Source organism: Mesoplodon densirostris, chromosome 5, assembly GCF_025265405.1.
Source record: "Mesoplodon densirostris isolate mMesDen1 chromosome 5, mMesDen1 primary haplotype, whole genome shotgun sequence".
Lineage (NCBI taxonomy): Eukaryota > Metazoa > Chordata > Mammalia > Artiodactyla > Ziphiidae > Mesoplodon > Mesoplodon densirostris.
The window spans coordinates 4,526,526-4,546,606 of NC_082665.1; the positions used below are offsets into that span (position 1 = coordinate 4,526,526).

The 20,081-nt window shown below is 48.1% G+C and overlaps 2 protein-coding genes across 2 annotated transcripts in view; both read right to left on the reverse strand.

Moving 5' to 3' along the window:
* The window catches only part of BACE2 (beta-secretase 2), an 87,505-nt gene extending 67,908 nt beyond the window's left edge, over positions 1–19,597 (reverse strand). The window contains exon 1 of the mRNA XM_060099723.1: positions 19,298–19,597. Coding sequence (XP_059955706.1) covers positions 19,298–19,597 — 300 coding nt within the window. The remainder of the gene's footprint in view (positions 1–19,297) is intronic.
* Positions 4,107–4,400, reverse strand: LOC132490915 (ATP synthase membrane subunit K, mitochondrial-like). The gene has a single exon (XM_060099724.1). The coding sequence runs from the start codon at positions 4,381–4,383 to the stop codon at positions 4,207–4,209; it is 177 nt and encodes a 58-aa protein (XP_059955707.1). The 5' UTR covers positions 4,384–4,400; the 3' UTR covers positions 4,107–4,206.
* Positions 19,598–20,081: the final 484 nt, after the last annotated feature.

Sequence of the window (20,081 nt, forward strand, 5' to 3'; positions counted from 1 at the left end):
ACAGTTCCCTAATACATTAAAAACTATAGAAAAGCTGACATTGGACAAAGGTGGGATGTGAACTTGATAAAGATTTTTTTAGAGCTCCAATACACCCTGCTGTGTCCAATCAGAGCCTCTGACCGTTAGCAGCCAACTGAAGTTTTAAAACAATCAAGTTTTAATCCTTGACAACAATCCTAAAAAAGGCTGGGCTTGCAAGTTTGGAAAATATAGTTTACTGTCTGAAACTGCCAAAATTACCTCAAACTTTATCTCCTTCACTGACAAAATAGATTTCCCGCAGAAATGAGTGTGAGTGCAGACTTCGGAAAGAAATTTCCCCCCGCCATTTCCTGAGCTCTGATTTATAAGAAGAGTCTCGCAGCCTTACCACCGAGTATTAATATGTGCCTAACGGGTGCGCCCGGCACACCTCTTGGTTTCTGGACAAAAGGGAGATTTGAGCTGCTCAGGCTTAAATCTTCTCTACCTGGAGGAGGCTGCCAGGTTTGCAGATCAATGAACTGCCCAGATGGAGATGAGACCATAAGAGTCACAGCTGAAAGCCTCAGACACTTAAGTGCCAGGTTTTGTACAGAACATCCCAATCCTTTTGGTTTCAAGTGCTCCGAAGGACCAGCGGACAGGCAGCGAGATGGTCTTAGCCTCTGGAAAACTGGCTGTAAAAGAAGCCACAATGTTCTGATTCACCCAAATGTCACGATTTTGCCCCGAGGGGATGTGTCTTGATTTGTGAAAAAACAAATAAACTTAACTCTATGAAATGTGTTTCTCGTAGGTCTACCTTCAGTGCAAGAAGAGAGCCGAACAGTGCCCGGCACACAGTGGGTGTTCAGTGTGTTTCTGTCATATTAACATTCATTTACTGAAGAACAAAAGACTTACTAGGACAAGTATTTTTTATGGTCCAGATGGGATCTTACAGCAGCATAGGGACGATTCTAGCCCGGAAGGTCCTCCCCTCCTCATTCCTGCCAACATAAAATGATCTAAGATGTTGGGATGGGAAGGGTGGGGGGCCTGAGACACTGGAAACCTGTGGAATCTGAATGAGGGGTCGGGGGCCAGAGCTGGAACGGCCGTATGCATTCCGCCCCCACCAGGAGCTGCACATAAGCAGGAGCTGTTGGTTTGCTGGGACGGCCAGAACAAAAATACTACAGGCTTGGGCGCTGAAACAACGGAAATTCATCATCTCACAGTCCTGGAGGCTGGAAGTCCAAGATCAAGGTGTCAGCAGGGCTGGTTTCTCCTGCAGCCCCTCTCCTTGGCTTGCAGACGTCAGCCCTCTTGCTGCACCTTTGTGCGCTCATCCCTCTGTGCATGGGCTCCCAGTGTCTCTCTGTGTACCCTCATCTCTTCTTTTTGAAAGGACACCAGTCAGACGGGATTAGAGCCACCCTGACAGCCTCATTTTCTTACTCTTCAGGGGCCCTGTATCTCCAAATGCAGTCACGTTCTGAGGGTACTGGGGGTCAGGGCTTCAGCGTATGGATCTTGGGGGCACAATTCAGCTTATAACAGGGGCCAGGCCAGCACAGTGCGGGGATGAGGCCCTGAGACCCCGCAGACCAAGCAGTTTCGATCCGAGACCCTGTGGGCATGGGAACACTGATGTCCAGATCCAGAGTAGGAGGAGATGGCGGTAAAGACGGATTGGACACTTGGCTAAGTGTGTGCAGCTCAGTCTATTCAAATAAACTGTACAAACCAAATAAACTGAGGCCTGAATATAAAGGCTCAACAGATTAGGACAGACTCATAAACAAGTGTCACTCTCACCGTCATCATCACCAGCTGCCCCGATGTCCTCACCACCAGAGCCCAGCAAGAGAGGGGATACTGCTCCAGGCTCCATGGGAGGAGGATGGATGCAGGGCCCTCGTGGAGTGGGGGGCAGGGGCGAGGGTCAGCACGGGCCTGCACGGGACCCAACAGCAGCCATGGGAACCTTCCCATCCTGGCTTGAAGGCAGGTCGGGAGCCCAATCCCAAGCCAGAAGAGAAGGGAGCTCAAGCGGCCCAGTTATGGAAGTTGGCCACCCTGATGGAGAACAGAAGGGCCATCCCAGGAAGACTCCCTACTCCTCGAGTGCCTGGGCGATGCCGCTCTCATCCAGGCACCCAGCTCAGATGCCTCCTGCTGTGCGCTCGGCAGGGCCTCCAGCACCCACAGAGGCGTCCCCAGCACCTTGCTCCCCACCGGCCTCCTCCGGCCTCTGCTTTCCACTGGAAGCCAACCCACCTCCCCCCGACACACACAGGCGGAAAAAGAGAAGCAGATGCTGCCCTGACTTCTGAGACTGTCTCATGAAAAAGTGGGCACTGCTGAAACTGAAGGGGTGTAACTCCTACAGGCTGGTTGGAGAGAAGGGTACGTATGCACACCCAGGCACCGCCTGGCAACCACCACTGGGAGTTGATATTTATGGTTTAGATAAAGCTTTCAATTGTCTAATTCTATTCTGGGACCGCTCTGGCAGAGGAGCTTATTAAAGAAGGCAGCCGGTCCATTCTCCAAAAGGCCAAGTGTCAGGAACAGACTGGCGAGTGAACAAATGAATGGCTATTTTCTGAGCATCTGTGCTTTCCCAAGAACTAGCCTGAGGACCAGACGCATTGGTTCAGTTCAGCAATGGGCAGTTTCTCTTGAATCAACCAGATCCACCGTCCCTTACAAGGCTCCTGAATTCTCACAGACTAGTGAAAGTTTTGGATAAACTGCCCCATCAAGGAAAATATATCTGAGGATTCAACCCCTATATGTGTGTCTATCCATAATTTATGTGCTAAGAGGCAGCTTGGCGAAGTGGTTCAGAGCACATGGTCTGGGACCAGCTCACTCATTTTGAAATCCTGGCTCTGGCCTCATGCAGGGTGTTGCCTCAACACTGTGACTGCACCTCTGCTTACTCATCTGTAAAATGGGGACAGTGGATGGTAACTTTTCATCTTCCCAAATGTCAATAAGTAGCTCCAGCAAACCAACCATAGGTACAACTTATCTCTAGGTTGTTATTTTTCTTAAACAGCTGAAATTCTCTGGTAGATTTTTACCCAGGTAGAAAATTCAGTTTGCAGGTCAAGGGTTCAAAACTATTTTTATAGGTAGCAAACTTATATTATTTTTGGTAGTAGAAACCAAATCATGATGGAGACATTTAAAGATATCATCTTCAAAAGACTCTCCATAGCAGGAGTTTCTGTTGAAAAGCTGTTTCCAGCTCAGGGTTAAAATATCGCCTTAAGGACTACCCTGGTGGCACAGTGGTTAAGAATCCACCTGCCAATGCAGGGGACATGGGTTCGAGCCCTAGTCCGGGAAGATCCCACATGCCCCAGAGCAACTAAGTCTGTGCGCCACAACTACTGAGCCTGCACTCTAGAGCCCGCGAACCACAACTGCTGAGCCTGTGAGCCACAACTACTGAAGCCCACTTGCAGCAACAAAGACCCAACATAGCCAAAAAAAAAAAAAAAAGAACAAAATAAATTTTTAAAAATATTAAAAAAAATCACCTTAAAGGACATGTTTTAATTATATTTGTTATTTTTTTCAATACTTATGAAGTAGCATGCTGCTGACAGCCACTTAGAGTTGCAATAAGTCAGCAAATCTGGAACTGTGGCTTTCTGGGAAATAAAGGCATGTAACTCATCTTCAGAGGTCTTGTCTTTTAAAACAAACCAGACCAATAATGTGCTGAAGCCTGAAAACTACGGCAGGCTCTGTAAGAAGAGGAGTGTGTGCAGGAACAGAGGCTGTGCTTATATGGCTGCAGAGTCTGCTCAGTGTTGGAGACTTGTGCCCTGGACAATCTCAAGAGAGAGGCACCTGCATGCGCTGGATCCACTTTCTTAGATGCACACTGTCCTCTCTTTTCTCCACCTTGTTGTCCTCCCTTGAAGCTTTTAAAGAGCATCCTCGTTTCTCTGCAGCGGCCTCACATTCCATGGGACAGATGGGCCATGGTTCACACCCCCAGTCCCCTTCCCATGAGCATCTGGGTTGTTTCCAATCGTTTGGTATTACAAGTAACACTCCAAAGAATAGCCTTGTGAATTACTTTTCATATTTTTGCCCAATGTAACTTTTTTTTTCCAGGTTCATAATTTATTGTACAAATTGGGTATCACATGATGAGTTGACATTAGCTTCTTCAGGCATGGGAACTTAACAGATGAGGTACAGTTGAGAATCCGTTTATGTTGCTTTCACAGCTGGAGTTTTTTTAGACCTTGACTTAAAGTATAAAACTATCAAAGCAATACCTCCGTATGTGGCCAGTACACAATTCATTCTCCCTGTGAGAGTGTAAGAGTTGAAATATTTTTTGATACCAGTGAATTGGTACTGGGCATCAGTTTCTGGACCTGCCATGATTTCAACCTTCCAAAACGAACAGACCCCGCTGCAGGTGTCCTTCAACTGACCCCCCAATGTAACTTTTGTGTAAATTCCTAGGAGTGGCTTTCTGAGCCAAAGGATAAATGCATATGAATTTGCCCAGACATTTCTAAACTCCCCTCCATAGTCTCTGTAGGATGGGATAATATTTTAATAGAAAGTTATCTTGTCATACAAATGCCTTCATACAAGCTCTGTAAATTGCTCTTCCCCCTGCTTTAATGAAATCTTGGCCAAAGCTGTATTTTTCTAATAGCTTTGTGGCAATAAATTTATTTTTAGGTATTATAAGTCCCATCCCGTTTAATGTCGAAGCTTCTTTCTGGCATCCAATATAATGGGCCTGCCTGAGGCTCAGAGATACAGAGGGCAAGGGGAGGTGGGGTTGGATTTATTTCTATTTCCCCACCTTGATCACAAAGATGCCCCAGATTTCTCCAGGACTGAAACAGGGGGAGTGGAAAGGTAAGGGGCAGGAACTTTGTTATCTGACTTCATGGCTGGTAGATTCTGGATGTGGCTGATGTCTACATGCAGGGGGCTCCTTAGAACCACTGTCTCCTCCTCCTCCTCCCCATCCCCACCACGGATGGCTCCCACCTGCAGCTTCCTGCAGCGGGCAGAAACCACTGCTAGTCAGTTGGCCCTTACTACTCCCTCCTTAGTCTCTAGCACCTGACAGTCCAACCCAGAGGTCAGCCAACTTTTTCATATAAAGCCAGATAGTCAGGATCTTAGACTTTGGCAAATGGTGTCTGTCTCATGCACTCAACTCCGTCACTGTAGCATGAAAGCAGCCCCAGATGACGTGTGAACAAATCATATGGCTGTGTTCCAATAAAACCTTATTAAGGAAACCAGCAGATGTGGCCCACAGGCCTTAGTTGGCTGATCTCTGGTCCACCCCATACAAACTCCCTCTGGTGGTCCTCTCTGGTGGGGTTCCTTCTGGGGTGACCAAAGCCTAGATTCCTGTAAGAGGGACACACCTTGATCACTGGAAATAAGTGCCTTGTCCATAACAGCAACAAAGACAATAGTGACAAGATTTTTAGACGTGTTCTTCTCTTCTTTGGAGAGTTCAAGGAGAGGAAAAGAAGAACAAATTGCCCTAAACTATTTTTTAATTATTATTAAGCTATTATTTCCCCCCAAAGATATGATGATGCATTATTTGGAATAGTTTTGGCTGCAAGTAAACAGAAAACTATAGACTTAGAGTAGCCCAAACAAGTAGGGGTTTATTTCTCTCCATATCAAGAAGTCTCTTGAGAAAGTTGGTATTACATAAACATCTCAGGGAAAGTCAGTGTCAGGTCTCTGCTGTTCCCCCTGACCTATTGTTCAAGGTCAGAAGTTGGTTGCCCTTGTGGAAGGCCTTGCATTTGCATCAAACACAGGAGGGAGGAGAAATTATAAGCCCAGCCACACCTGCCACCTTTATCAGGAAAACATACACTTTCCCTGAAATCCCTCAGGAGACCCCATTTAGATCCCATTGTCCACAGCTGTGTCCTTAGTCACAAAGGATGCTCCAGTGAACAGATTCAGGCTGGAGAGAAGAGACTGGGGAAAGTGTTTTAGTTTGATCACTCAACTGAAAATATCTGCCACAGGTCAGGTAACAGAATCATTACCATTGCCATGTTTCAAAAACTAGACATGGACACACATAATGAGAACATACTCCATACCTTGTGTACACACAGCCCTGAACTTCCAATCAGACTTGTAATGTTTCTCTTTTAAATACAAAAAGACAGCCACAATCACCACTGTTTGAGAAAAGCCTCTAGGTGAGACATAGAGACCATGACAAACACCCTGAGGAAAGGAATTCAGAAGATAAGGCAGGAAGCTGAAAGAAAACTTCAAAAAAAATCATAATTTTCTCAGAGTAATAGAAGGTATGCAAATTTGAAACAAGAATAAGGCACAATCAAAAGAGAAACATTCAGAGAAGTGTTCTTGAAAATTAGAATTAAGATAGCAGAAATGAATATGGAAAGTAGAACCAAAAGACAAAGAGATGGGAAATAGGAGAGACCACACAGGATGGCCCCAGCATCTGGATAATAGGAGGTCCAAAGGAGAGAACAGTTACTAAAAAATTTCTCAGAACTGAATGTCTTGAAATTCTAGACTGAAAAAACTCACCAAGCATCCAGCATAAAAAAAAAAAAAAAAAGACATCATCATGAAGTTTCAGAATACCAGGTCTAATAATTAACACATTTATAATATCTCATGTATAGTTCATATACAGTTCATAGACAAAAATTAGAAATCACAATGGCATTGGGCTTATCAACAGCATCAAGGCAGACGACAATGTAAAAATAGCTTCAAGACTGAGGGTACTCTACATAGAAAACCCTAAAGTCTCCACCAAAAAACTATTAGAACTAATAAATGAATTCAGCAAAGTTGCAGTATACAAGATTAATATTCGGTTATCTGTTGTTCTTCTATATACTAATAATGAACTATCAGAAAGAGAAAGTTTTAAAATCACATCAAAAAGAATAAAATACCTAGGAACAAACTTAACCTTACCTTTCAGACTTAATACTCTGAAAACTATAAATATTGATGAAGGAAACTAAAGACGATACTAAGAAATGTAAAGATATCTTGTGGTCTTGGAGTGGAAGAATTAATATTGTTAAAATGGCCATACTACCCAAAGCAATCTACAGGTTTAATGCAATCTCCATCAAAATACCCATGGCATTTTTCACAGAACTAGGACAAATAATCCTAAAATTCATATGGAACCAGAAAAGACCCTGAATTGCCAAAGCAATCCTGAGAAAGAAGAACAAAGCTGGAGGTATCACCCTCCCAGACTTCAGACTATACTACAAAGCTACAGGAATAAAAACAGCATGGTACTGACACAAAAACAGACACATAGATCAATGGAACAGAATAGAGAGCCAGAAATAAACCCACACACCTATGGTCAATTAATCTATAACAAAGGAGGCAAGAAAATACAATGGAGAAAAGACAGCCTCTTTAACAAGTGGTGTTGGGAAAACTGGACAGCTACATGTAAAACAATGAAATTAGAACATTTTCTCCTACCATATACAAAAATAAAGTGAAAATCGTTTAAAAACTTAAATGTAGGACCTAAAACCATAAAACTCCTAGAAGAGAACACAGGCAAAACACTCTTTGACATAAATCGCAGCAATATTTTTTGGCTCTGTTTCCTAAGGCAAAAAAGTAAACAAATGGGGCCTAATTAAACTTAAAAGCTTTTGCACAGCAAAGGAAACCACTGAGAAAATGAAAAGACAACCCTTGGAATAGGAGAAAATGTTTGCAAATGATATGACTGACAATGCATAATATCCAAAATATATAAACAGCTCATACAACACAATATGAAAAAAAAACAACCCAATCAAAAAATTGGAAGAAGACTTGAGTAGAAATTTTTCCATAGAAGTGATATAGATGGCCAATAGGCACATGAAAAGATGCTCAACATCACTAATCATCAGAGAAACACAAATCAAAACCACAGTGAGATATCAACTCATACCTGCTAGAATAGCCATTATCAAAAAGTCTATAAATAACAAACACTGGTGAGGATGAGGAGAAAAGGAAACCCTCCTACACTGAGTGGTGGAAATGTAAACTGGTGAAGTCACTGTGGAAAACAGTATGGAGGTGCCTCAGAAAACTAAAAATAGAATTGCCATATGATCCAGCCATTCCACTCCTGAGTATATAGCCAAAGAATAAGAAAACACATGCACCCCAATGTTCATAGAAGCCCTATTTACAATAGCCAAGATATGGAAGCAATCCAACTGTCCATCAATAGTAATGGATAAAGAAGATGTAGTAAGCCTATACACAGTTGGAGAGAGGAAAGGGGGAGGGGCAAGATTGGGCTAGGGGATTAAGAGATACAAACTACTATGGATAAAATAGATAAGTAACAGAATATGTTGTACAGCGCCGGGAATTATAGCCATTCTCTTGTAGTAACTTTTAACAGAGTGTAATCTATAAAAATACTGAATCACTATGCTGTACACCTGAAACTAATACAGTACTGTAAATCAACTATATTTCAATCATAAAGAAAAAAGTCTCTGAGAGATACATCAAGGTGCTGTCGGCCAGAGAGGCCGGGACTGCCCGGCTCCTGTGTCTCCACTCACTCTTGGGTGGGGATTGGAGGTGGTGTGGACTGAAGGACCAGCAGGAAATGGGAAGAGGGCACCAGTGACCACTGGCTGTGCTGACCCCCAGGATCCCCCCACAGAGCTCTGGTGAAGCAGGGCTGGGGCATGAGGCTCGGATTTGAGGTTCGGCAGGCCCCTGCCTCCCCGGAAGCCTGAACACAAATACTGGGATTTCTCAGTTCTCCGGCCAGCCTCACGATTCATAAACCCAGGACGACAAGGCGTGCGTTCAAAGACAGAGATGAGCAGGCTCCAAGTGAAGTCCCTGCTCAGAGGTGGAGAGGAAGGTGAGGACTCCACCCCGACCACCAGCCCAGCCTGAATGGGCACTGCAGCATCTCCTATTTGGGTGAAGCAACCAAGGAGGTGGGGAAATGGACGTCACCCACATCCTACAGGGTAAATGAGCCAAAATGTACACACACTTACTGATCAAAGGACAACAAAAAATCTTTTATATATTTTTGAAATTTGTGTATACTGAAGAACTGACGTTATGGAGACTCTAAGCAAACTATTAGGTAGTAAATTCTTACGCACACATGGGAGCTACACTTGGGTGAATGTGGTTATGGATTAGATGACACGTCAGTGTCCCTGGATCAGGAACTTGGCAGTTTTGTGACCTTTGGCTCTTCCACATCACAAGGCGCCAGCCACTCAAAAGGTTTTGAAAATCCTTATGTTCAGAGCATTCAATTTTCAAAGGACCTTTTGTGGTTGTTTTTAACCTCAAACGAAATCTCTCTTTGCCCCCCAACCATTTTCTCCCATTGCTTACACATCACATCTTCCTTTTCCAGAAAGAAGTTCAAAGTACACGCAGCAATGAGAGGCTCGCTCCGGACTGACTCACCGAGGCTTTCGTGAGTTAGATTCTAGAACACTCCAGGAAGTTAGGATTTTAAAGCAGAGCTTTAAAACTCTGCTTTGTGACTCGTGGGCCAAAATGATGCTCTCAGATACATTCAGCGGTAGAGAGTAATCATTCTTTTATTCCTCAAATATTAGCCCAGCCTGGGCCAGCCACGGCTCCAGGCAGGAGGGATGCCGTGGCCGCAGTACATTGTGCTGATGCTGATAATTCTGTGCCCCTGACCCTAAGGTCTCCTGGGACTCTGCCTGCCGGCTTCTCTTGCCAGCAGCTGCAGGACCACAAACCTGCCCCCGTTAGCCCTCACCCAGGACCAACCGGAGTGGATGATAAATGTCCAGCTCCTTTGCCCTTCAGCTGGGACGGCTGAGTCTAGGTGACATTCCCTCTCAGAGATCCCAGGGGACTGAGCCCACTGCCCACGCCTGCAACCCTTTCCTCACCCACACTTCCCCTCCCCTCACTGCCCCATCCCCTTCCAAGTGAACCGTCCAACTCACATGCTCATCTCAGTCTGTTTCTGGGGAAACCCAAACCAAGACACAAGTCTAAGTGGTATCCTGCACCCCACCGCCCCTGGCACCCCGAGTTTAACTTTCCTTCCTTATTCAGAAACTCTCCCTGACAACCATACTTAACTCCCCTCCCCCAACTCCTCACACCCTGCACACACGTGACCTAGAAGCATGTAGCATAATGTTTTCATACTTTGCAAGGCCTTGGTTCTAATAAACTTGAATCTCAAAGCACAATTTTAAAGCAGATGAATACGGAACTGCTCCAAAAGCTGGGCATGTCAGAGCGGCTCCCGTGGCCCACTGTGCTGGTGCCGTATGCCCTCCTGGTATAGGCTTTGCCTGCCTGGCTTTATCCTGGAACATGGGTCCCCCTTTCTAAAGGGGCCTTTCCCCACGCCCATCACCAGGCTGTACTGTCTCTCGGTACCCATCAAAAATTCTGTTTACTTGCTTTACAACCTGTCTTCCCAACAAGCACACAGGTCCTAGAAAAGCAAGGGCCATCTTCGTCTAGTTGACTGTTGCATCCCTGGGCTTAGGATAGGGCCTGGCATACAGCAGGTGCTTAATAAATACACAGAATGAAGGAATAAAGCATGCTCATCCTTTGAGTCCAGTTCAAAATTCTTTCACCTCTTTAATGCCCAATCACTCGAGTTAGAAGTGCTTTACTGCATCTGGCAAGAAAAACCACGGCACTGGAACAAGACAGGATTGCAAAGCTCCGGAGACCCACAGGTGTGGGCCTGTTGCCACCCCACTGGTGCCCACACAGATGCTTCTGACGGACAGCCTCCCTCCCTGCTCTGGGCAGGATTTCAGATCCCTGGTACTGCTGACATTTGGGAACAGGTCATCTTTTGTTGGGTGAGGGGCTCTGTCCTGTGCACTGTAGGATGTCAAGCAGCATCCCTGGCCTCCACCCACCAGATGCCAGTGGTACCACCCAAACTGTGACACCAAGAATGTCTCCAGAGAGAGCCCCATGCCCCCTGGAGGATACAATTTCCCTGGATCGGGAACCGCTGAGTTAGACTTACTTGCTACCCCTAGGATAAAGGTCTGTACCCACCCCCTCTTGAGAGGGATGAAAGCCCCGAACCCAACACTCACATTTCCTTTTTGCTTTAGTGAAAATGACCACTGTCCCACTAAAGACAGGAGGGGGCAAAACAAATGTAACTGGAACCATCTGTAACAACTCCTAACTTGCACTCCATGACTGCCCTGCTGGTGGCACCCATCCACAAACAAATGGTTACGTGTCAGCAACAAGGTAACCACAGGATGGGGGCGGAAGCCCTGGAAACTCTGAGATCAGCGCAAACAGAACACGGGATGTCCGCTGAATCTAATCATTTAAAATACGGCTCTTGTACGTGTATGTCTTTTAAACTTTCCTTTTCCAAGTAATTCATTTTCATTGATTTACAAACGACTGATCGGGACAGACTGGAAATTTAAAAAGGACACAGTCAGGGCTTCCCTGCTGGCGCAGTGGTTGGGAGTCCGCCTGCCGATGCAGGGGAAACGAGTTCGTGCCCCGGTCCGGGAAGATCCCACATGCCGCGGAGCGGCTGGGCCCGTGAGCCATGGCCGCTGAGCGTGCGCGTCCGGAGCCTGTGCTCGGCAGTGGGAGAGGCCACGGCGGTGAGAGGTCCGCGTACCACAAAGGGTAAAAAAAAAAAAAAAAAAAAAGGACACAGTCAGCACAGAGACTTTGAACAGCACGGCCCTAGAGCTCTTCCTCTGGAGAATGCGCACTCCACCTTTCCAACCTGCCAAGTGCAAGGAAGCTTCTGGAACCCAGTCTGCTACAGGTAGAGATTTCCTAAATGGGCAGAGTTAACACTTAATCAGACAACAGCCTTTAGGAAGATGAAAGAACCCACCGACTCCGTTCAGGAAACCACCCAGCAGAGGAGACTCAGCCCTCTTCGTGGCCTCCAAATAGCGTCCAAGGGATGGGGCCAGGCTTGCTGCTTAAGTGGCGGACGGAGTTGAGAAACGTGACAAAATGCAGATTCTCAGGCCCCGGTGCAGGCTCTCTCGCCCTGTCAGTCTGGCCTGGGTCTTGGGAATCTGTATTTGTAACCAGCCCTACAAGGTGTGCTTGGTTCTCCCTGCAGCCAGATGGTTTGCGGAGCAAGGACTCCAGTTCTGCCCTTGGAGTCAGCAGCATCCAGCCTCCCCCGGCTCCCCAGGGCCTGAACCAGATTCTGCACCTTAATAGACCCCCGGGGGACGCACCTGCCTGCAGCTGCTGAAAATTAGGGCTATCTGGAAGCTCTCACCAACAAAATGGATTATAATCACTGAGTGTCAGAGCTTCTAGGAAGCATCTCAGGTTACCCAGTGAAATCCCCTGTTTACAGACGAGGAAACCGAGGCCCCGAAAGGCTGAAGAACTTGCTCGCCCACATCAATATCTGGCAAGCAGCCCATCTGGGATCAGCACCAGAAACGCCTAATTCCCAAAGGCTGTGACAAACCGCAGACCTGCCTGCTCCTTGGTGGCTTGTCTGATTGGGAAAAGCTAATGAATTTCCCCAGGAGGCAGCTGGATGTAGCGAAAAGGGCTCTGGATGCCCCTCCAGGGCTTGGACTCCACACCCACCTTCACAAAGCAGCAGCTTCCCTTCTGGCGATGTATCCTGCCTTGAAAGGGGGTCAGACCTGATTATCCCACCCTCCCTAGGCCACCTGGAAAACTTTTTGATTCCGTGGTTTCCACCCTTTTTCCCCACAGTGCCCCCTTCTGAGGGGGCTGCCTTGTGGGTGGTTCTCTTGGGTTTCTGGCAGGGGGTTTGCAGGGCAGACAAACTGAAGTCGTTCTCAGCCCACTGCCAAGAAGTGCATTCATCCAGCACGGGGCTGGGGAGGGCTGGAGGTGCGCAGGGTCCTTAGGAGGGCCGGGTGGGTGTAAACCCTCCTCCCGTGTGTCCTCAGTCTAGTGTGAAATGGAGGGAGAGGTTTTCCACTGCCCTTTATGGCTCGCGGGCACGATGAAGCCGGCCCAGGGCATCACCCCTTTACACTGTAGACAGTCCTCTTCATCTTCCTAAAATGGCAGGGCTGAGACTGTGTGTTTCTAGGTGCTGGTATAGGATGCGCCCTATAATAAAACTAGGAAACGTCCAACCTGAGACCTGTGCGGGGTAGCAAGCATTAACTCAGAAACAAACCTACGAGTTTTGTTTCTTTCCTGTGGTGATGTCGGCTCTCCAGGAGCCTCTTTACCTCTTTGAGAATTCCAAGAGCAAAAAAGCGACTTTTTGATTGAGTAGCGACAGGCAAAAAAATCAAATAGTCCATCTGGGCCAGGAGAGGATGAAGGAGAGCCACATGACAGCCAGTCCAACCAGGCATCGCACACACGTTCTCCGCAGCCCGGGAAACTGGCCCAGAATATGGGACACACACCCTAACGCACACCGTGCCCCTCAGCATCCATGCACGAGGCACAGAAGCCGAGGTGGGCCGTCCACCTGCCTCACAGGTGGGTTCTGTTTTCCAGGTGGTATCCGTTGTCTCTTACGAACAATGAGGTCCACTGTCAACATTCAGCCTGGGCTGGGCAAGCAGAGTGAGTGCAAGGAGTAACCTGTGACAGATGGCAGGGGAGCCAAGTGTAAGCAGAAGGCCCATTGTTAGTCCCAAAAGGAGGCTCTTAGGCTCCAGGGAGAAGTGCCTTGCTCAGCATCAGACGGGACCCAACGCTTACCCCTGCTGCCCTCTGCTTGGGGCTGCTGGGGCGTGAGTCCGCAGCCACCAACCCCCATCCTCAGCCCAGGTGGACCCCGAATCCAGGCTTGACCCGCTCCATTCAGTGTCTGGGATATAAAATAAATCCCGGGGCGTGCTGTCCCACACCCCGAGGAAGGGAAAATGTCGCCTCTGAATTCCTCTCCTCAGGCCTGACACAGCCCACCGTGGAGGAGAAATCCCTCTCGCAATGGCTCACCTCGACCTTTCCCTTTTGGTTTTAGTTAGAACGGGGTCAGCAATCATTCTAGGAGGAAACAGGAAGCCCAGAGGAGGTCAAGCCACCTACCGACAACAAAGGAAGTCAGGCAGAAGTCAAGAAAATGCTGGAGATGCTTGAGGGGAAAAGGCGTGTATTTCATATCAAACAGATTCCACTGAAAGGGGTGACAGATGCCTTACAAAGTCTCTAAAACATGAAACACAAGCTTTCAACATGAGTATTTGTGAGTCATAGGTATTTAAATACCAGTGATCTGAGCTTGTCTAAGTGGGCTTTTCCCAGGTTATGCAATAATTACAGCAACTCTAGAATTAATGCAACACGACAAAAGACATTTTAAAAATTTAAGTGATTACTCTCTAGTGAGGCAAGTGATACCAAAATACAGAAAATAACCCAAACCCTCCCCTCCCCGACCCCCCTCCCCACCGCCGCCCTGTCCCCAGCACAACATCTTGTCACAGACTGTGTCGACACAACACCAAAACCACCATGTGCTGCTGCCTTTGATGAAAATTATACTTGAATTCCAAATTTAAATGATCGGCAATTAAAAGATGGGATAGAATGAAAGAAAAAAAATCCACAGAATGATAAACTTAGAATGAACTTGTTATGGGTTAACTGTGTCCCCCGAACCCCACCAAAAAAAAAGGGATGCTGAAGTCCTAAACCCCAGTTCCTGTCTTGATAGATGTATCAAGCCACGATGAGGTCAGAATGGATCACGACGGGCCCTAATCGAAAGGCTGGTGTCCTCCTAAGAGGCGGCAAATTTGGACATAGAAACATGGGGTTGGGGGGAGAATGTTACAGGAAGACAGAGGAAGAGATGGGAGGGATGCAGCTAAGAACCAGGGAACACCAAGGGATGCAGCTAAGAACCAGGGAACACCAAGGACTGCCTGCAGCCACGAGAAGCTGGAAGAAGCAGGAAGGAGCCTCCCTGAAAGCCTTCAGAGGGAGAGCAGCCCCACAGACACCTTTGCACTCCTGGCCTCCAGAACTGTGAGAGAGTATGTTTCTATTGTTCTAGGTCACCTAGTTTGTGGTCATTTATTACAGCAGCTGCAGGAAACTAAGAAGAACTTAAAAGATCTTCAACCAATGGGGAAAAGGAAGCATGGGGAGGTTGCCACCTGCCCATCGTCAAGTACGTAATGCCACTAGGATCTGGGACCCTGCAGTGGGTCCAGGACGCTTTCCACTACCCCCAAGTCATTCACAGGTAAATCAAGATGGTTCTTTAAGAAAAAAAGTCACTGCGACTCAAATAGCAGCATGCAGAGCGGTGAAGTGCTTAGACTGTGGACTGGGGCAGACCTGATGGATAAGCCCGCTCAGGCACTCATCGGTGTGACTTGGGACAAAGGACTTGGCCTCTCTGAGCCTCAGTTTCCCCATCTGAAAACCAAGTCAAATAACCGTACGTACTTCAACATGTACATGCTGTTGTGAAGAGAAAATGAAGTGATCCAGGCAAAACGCTTAGCATGGTGTCCAGTACCCGATAAGCCTGAAATCAAGGTTAGCTATTAATACACAGTTGTTAACGATTCCTCAGACTCTCTCTCCAAGTTGTTTGGAGCGGATTCCTTGGTTTGGCCTTTCACAGTCCTCCATAATAAAGCCTTTGATGTTGAATTATTGCTCCAAAGCTCGGGTAGGGCACCTTTCCCCCGCCGAAAGGAGCTAGTGGGAACCGAGCTTTGACTTTCTGGCTCTTTCCATCCCAGTGATCCATCCTTTCTTCATTGTCCTTAGTCGTTTACCATCTCAATTTTTTTCCATCAAATTTCTTCTTGCTGACCCTTTTTCAGCCTCCCCCGCAGTGAGCTTATTAATGTAATTTGAGGGCACTGGGGGGCTTATTCTGAAGAAGACAAACTTTTAAATTGTATATGACAGATACATATCTTCAATCCAAAATCTTCCAGATAACTGTGTACTAAGAAGCAAGTAAGCCCACGTGCCATGATTAAAATGGGAACCCCCCAAATAATTCGTTAGCTCTTTACATACATTCCAATGTTTAAATCCGAGACGCATTTTGCTGTCTGTTTTATCTCTATTAGTGGAGATGACAGAAAATCTTTCAACAGAAACCCCAAAAGACTTTTTGAAGCCATTACCAGGTATATAGCCTCGGACCTTCAGCTTCTTCAGTTGGATTTATTGTGTTAGCGTGGAAGTCTTTTTTTTTAAAAGATAATGGAAATGGCTGTAATTATAATCACTTTAGAACACCATTATTATTATTAAGAAGACCAAATTACATGGTTCAAGCAGCTGCTGGTTCTCCACTGTTAGAGAGAAGTCACATAATGGTGTCAGAGCCCCGGCACTCATCTCCATGCCAACGTGAGGCTGCTCACACACGGCCCTCGGGGCGCATGACTGTGATGTCTTGAAGGGTGTCAGGGAGAATGAGGGACCCCCGTTCTTGATGAGAGCATTCAGGGAATAAGCACATTTCCAACAGCTGCCTTTCCCATGGGAGAGCAGGGATGGTGGGGCTCTGGTTCCTGTTGAATCTTCCCACACGGTCGCTCCTATGCACACCTGGATCCAATTATTCATGACGCTGAGCCTTGAGCTTTGCCTGGAAGGATGGGGACTCGATGGAGGGAACGGCAGGGGCTGGGAGAGTCCAGTTTGTGTCACATGTTAAGTTCCTAATACCTTGGGGTGTACGGTTCAGAGATCTCTGGCTGAAAAGGGTGACAGGAGGCCAAAAACCAAAGAAAAGAAGTCAGAAGGGAGGAAGGGAAGGGACCAGGTATCTGCCAGGTCATTGAGGACTTGGGTTCTGGAGTCCAGCTGCCTGGGTTCAACTTCTGGTGCTTTCCTTTTTCCTTGTCCCGCTGCCCTGGGAAAGTCATTCAACCTCTCCACGTTTCAGTTGTCCCATCCCCTGAATCAGGGTAAGAACTCGGAGCTGTTGTGAGGATTTCCTGCAATGGCACATGAGTCACACAGCACAGTGCTAGCCACAAGGGGCACCCTTCACACTAGCTATGGCTATTATTTAATTTTCAAAAAATTCTTGATTATTTACTGCTTGAATGTACAATTCCATTTTTCTCTCCACCTAAGCAAGTTTTATTTTAGGCTTCAGAGAATCAACAGAGAACATATGCATGATTCTTGGCGATTAACAGAGCAGGAAAAAACTTCCTTCAAGTTCAGAAGTCACCCCATGGCTGCCCCCTCTCCCCTGCTGCAAATACCTGGCTGGTGGTCGGAGATGTTTCAGGGGGAGGTAGGCAAGAAATGAATCCTGATGCACTCGTCATTAACACCTAAGAGTTTACAGTAGGCATTTGGAAAGCGCACACAGGAATTCTGCTATAAAGCAGCTTATTACTAAAGCAGGCCAAGAAGGAGGCACAGAATATTTCACTTCCCGTCAAATGTAAAAATTAAATCTGGATTGTTAAAAACAGCCCTCCCTGGAAACATGCGAATGGGTCACTGAGAACTAACCTTGAATGAACTATTTCCTTGGCCAAGGTAAAGATATCAGCATAAGATACTCAATACATTCTTGTTCATTCATTAAACTTCATTATTTTAGAGTAAAGGTCATTGGATTAATTAATAAAGACAAACTATTATTTAGAAAAGTTGTTTTGTTTGGTTTTTTGCAAGCCCAAGAGAAATATTTTCTCATTCTTCTAGATGCTTTTTTCCCTTCCCCTCCTCTCTGGAGGAAGACAGGCGTCAGGACCCAAACTGCCCAAATTTACTTTACTTTAGTTGAGAGAATTCCCTTACACTCAAAACATCAAGGCACACATTTCCCAAGTGGTGAATGATTTAAGGCCTGTTCCAAAAGATTATCCTTAGGCCACAAAAAGAGGTTCATACTATCTCATGAAATCTTGGGAAAAAGTGAAGTGTACCAGGTTCTCACCACCAGCGCGTGTTCTCACGTGGTGGCTTTTACCAGCTCCAACCTCTTGTCAAGTTAAGCTTCCTCAGCTGACTCTCTCCCCACCCCCCCGGCCCTCCCCCTGCTCTGCAGCCACCATCCACCCGAGGAGATGCCAAAGATAGTGCTTAGATGAAAGGCAACTAGAATCAAAGTTTTGAGCCGAAATACACTTTTGAAGGCTTTTCTTTTTTAAACTAATTAAACAAGTATAGAAGTTATTCAGTAGAGTTTCTTTTTTTAAAGAGATTAGCATGGCATGTCTTTCCTCTTAAGAAAGTCTTGAATAATTTAATTAGAATTACACCAAAGTCATGAGTATGTGCTATTTATGGGGGAATCATGGCTGAATTAAAACCCAAATGACAATGTTAAAAATAAAGTATCTTCAGACACTGTATTCAATGGATAAGAAAAACTTGACTTCAACTCACAGATTAGGTAGTTTGGAAGGAAGGAGGAGGGGGCCAAACCAACTCCTGGGATTTTGTTTTTCTTAAGATGACCGGGCCTGGGCACATTTGTTTCTTGCTACAAAAAGTGCTAATAATTGAAAATGAGGATAAGATCGCTGTTTGATTTTATTTCTATTTTGTCACCGGGAGACCTCTTGGTCCCCGGAAGCCTGGCTCAGCGCGTTTTTTTTTTTTTTTTTTTCCCGGTCCCTTTACTGCATTTAACACGTTCCCCACACGTGTGTAGACTCTTTGACAGGCGCAGAGGGGCTGAGCAGCAGGGCCAGCCCGGAGGAAGCTGACCAGCCAACCCCGAGAGAGGAAAGCGGAGCGGGGGAAACGCTACTCCCTCCGCAGGCAGCCAGCGAGCGAGCCTCCTTGGACAGGGTTGCTTTGAGCTGAGATAAAGCAAGAATCCCTTTGAAAGGGCACTGCGCCTTTGGAGGCCGTCCACGAGCCTCCTTAGCGATGAGACAGCGCGGGGGTAGGGGGCGGGAATATTAACGCTAAGTGATTCCCCCGGTAACAGCAGCATTGCTCCCTGGGTCCACCGCAAGGTCTCCTCGCTGAAAAGACGTGTCGCTCGCCAGAAGGCAATCCCATTAGAGGCAAGTTACAGGTCTCCCGCCTCGCAGCCACACGGAGAGGGAGAGCTTAACAAGTTCTGAAGAGCTTGCACACACCCCCGGCTGCGCCCGGGGCAGGACTGCCACCGCTCCGCGTCCCGAGTGCGCGCGCCCCGGCTCCCGGCCCGGAGCCCCTCTGCGTCCCCAAGATCTGCTCTCCGGGGACAGCTGCTGTTTTGGGGGCGACGCTAAGCTGCGTGGAGGCACACCTGGGCGCCCCCAAGAGCCCCCGGCTGCAGGGCGCCCGGTCCGAGCGGGCTGGCGAGCGCGCACCGACCTACCTTCTGCGGGGGCGTCCCGATCAGCATCTCCAGGTAGTAGCCGCGGCCAGAGTCTCCCTGCAGGTTATCCACCATGGCCAAGAAGTTGGCTGCACCCCCGGCGGGCTCCAGGGCGAGCGCCAGGCCATCCGCGCGGGGCTCGGCGGGGGGTCCGGGCCCAGGGGTGGGCGCCGCCCCGCGGCTGCTGGCCGATGCCACCCGGAGAGGCAGCGTGAAGGGCGCGGGGGCCGGCGCCGGGGCCGCGCGCAGCAGCCACTGGGCCAGCAGCGGCAGCAGCAGCGCCCGGGCCAGCGCGCCCATGCCCGCGGCGGGGCTCGGGGGGCGCGCCTGGCCGGGCCCGTCCCGTCCGGCGACAGCGGCTCAGCGACTCTGCGGCGCGCTGGGCTGCGGGGCAGGGCTGGGCGCGCGGCGGGGCCGGCGGCGGCGGCGGCGGACGGGAGGAGGACCGGGGAGGAGGCGCCCGAGCCGCTCCAGCCCGCGCCAAGTTAAGCAAGTTGGTCGCCGCTGCCCCCTCTGGCGGGCAGCGGCTGCCCCGCAAGGGCCGGGCCCCTCCCCCCTCCCCGGCCAAGGTCAAAGCGAGGCGCGGGGTCCGCCCGGGTCCACCCAGGCCTGCCCTGTTCACCCTCGCTCGTCTCGGGCCGCGCCTCTTCTCCGGGAAACTCGAGTCCCCAGTTTCCTCGGAACGCGCCCCGGCTGCCACGGCCAACGGATGTGACGAGACTCATCGGATACCAGGGGGGAAAGTTTCGGGAACCCTTAAAGGGGCAGCGAGGGCCTGAACCGG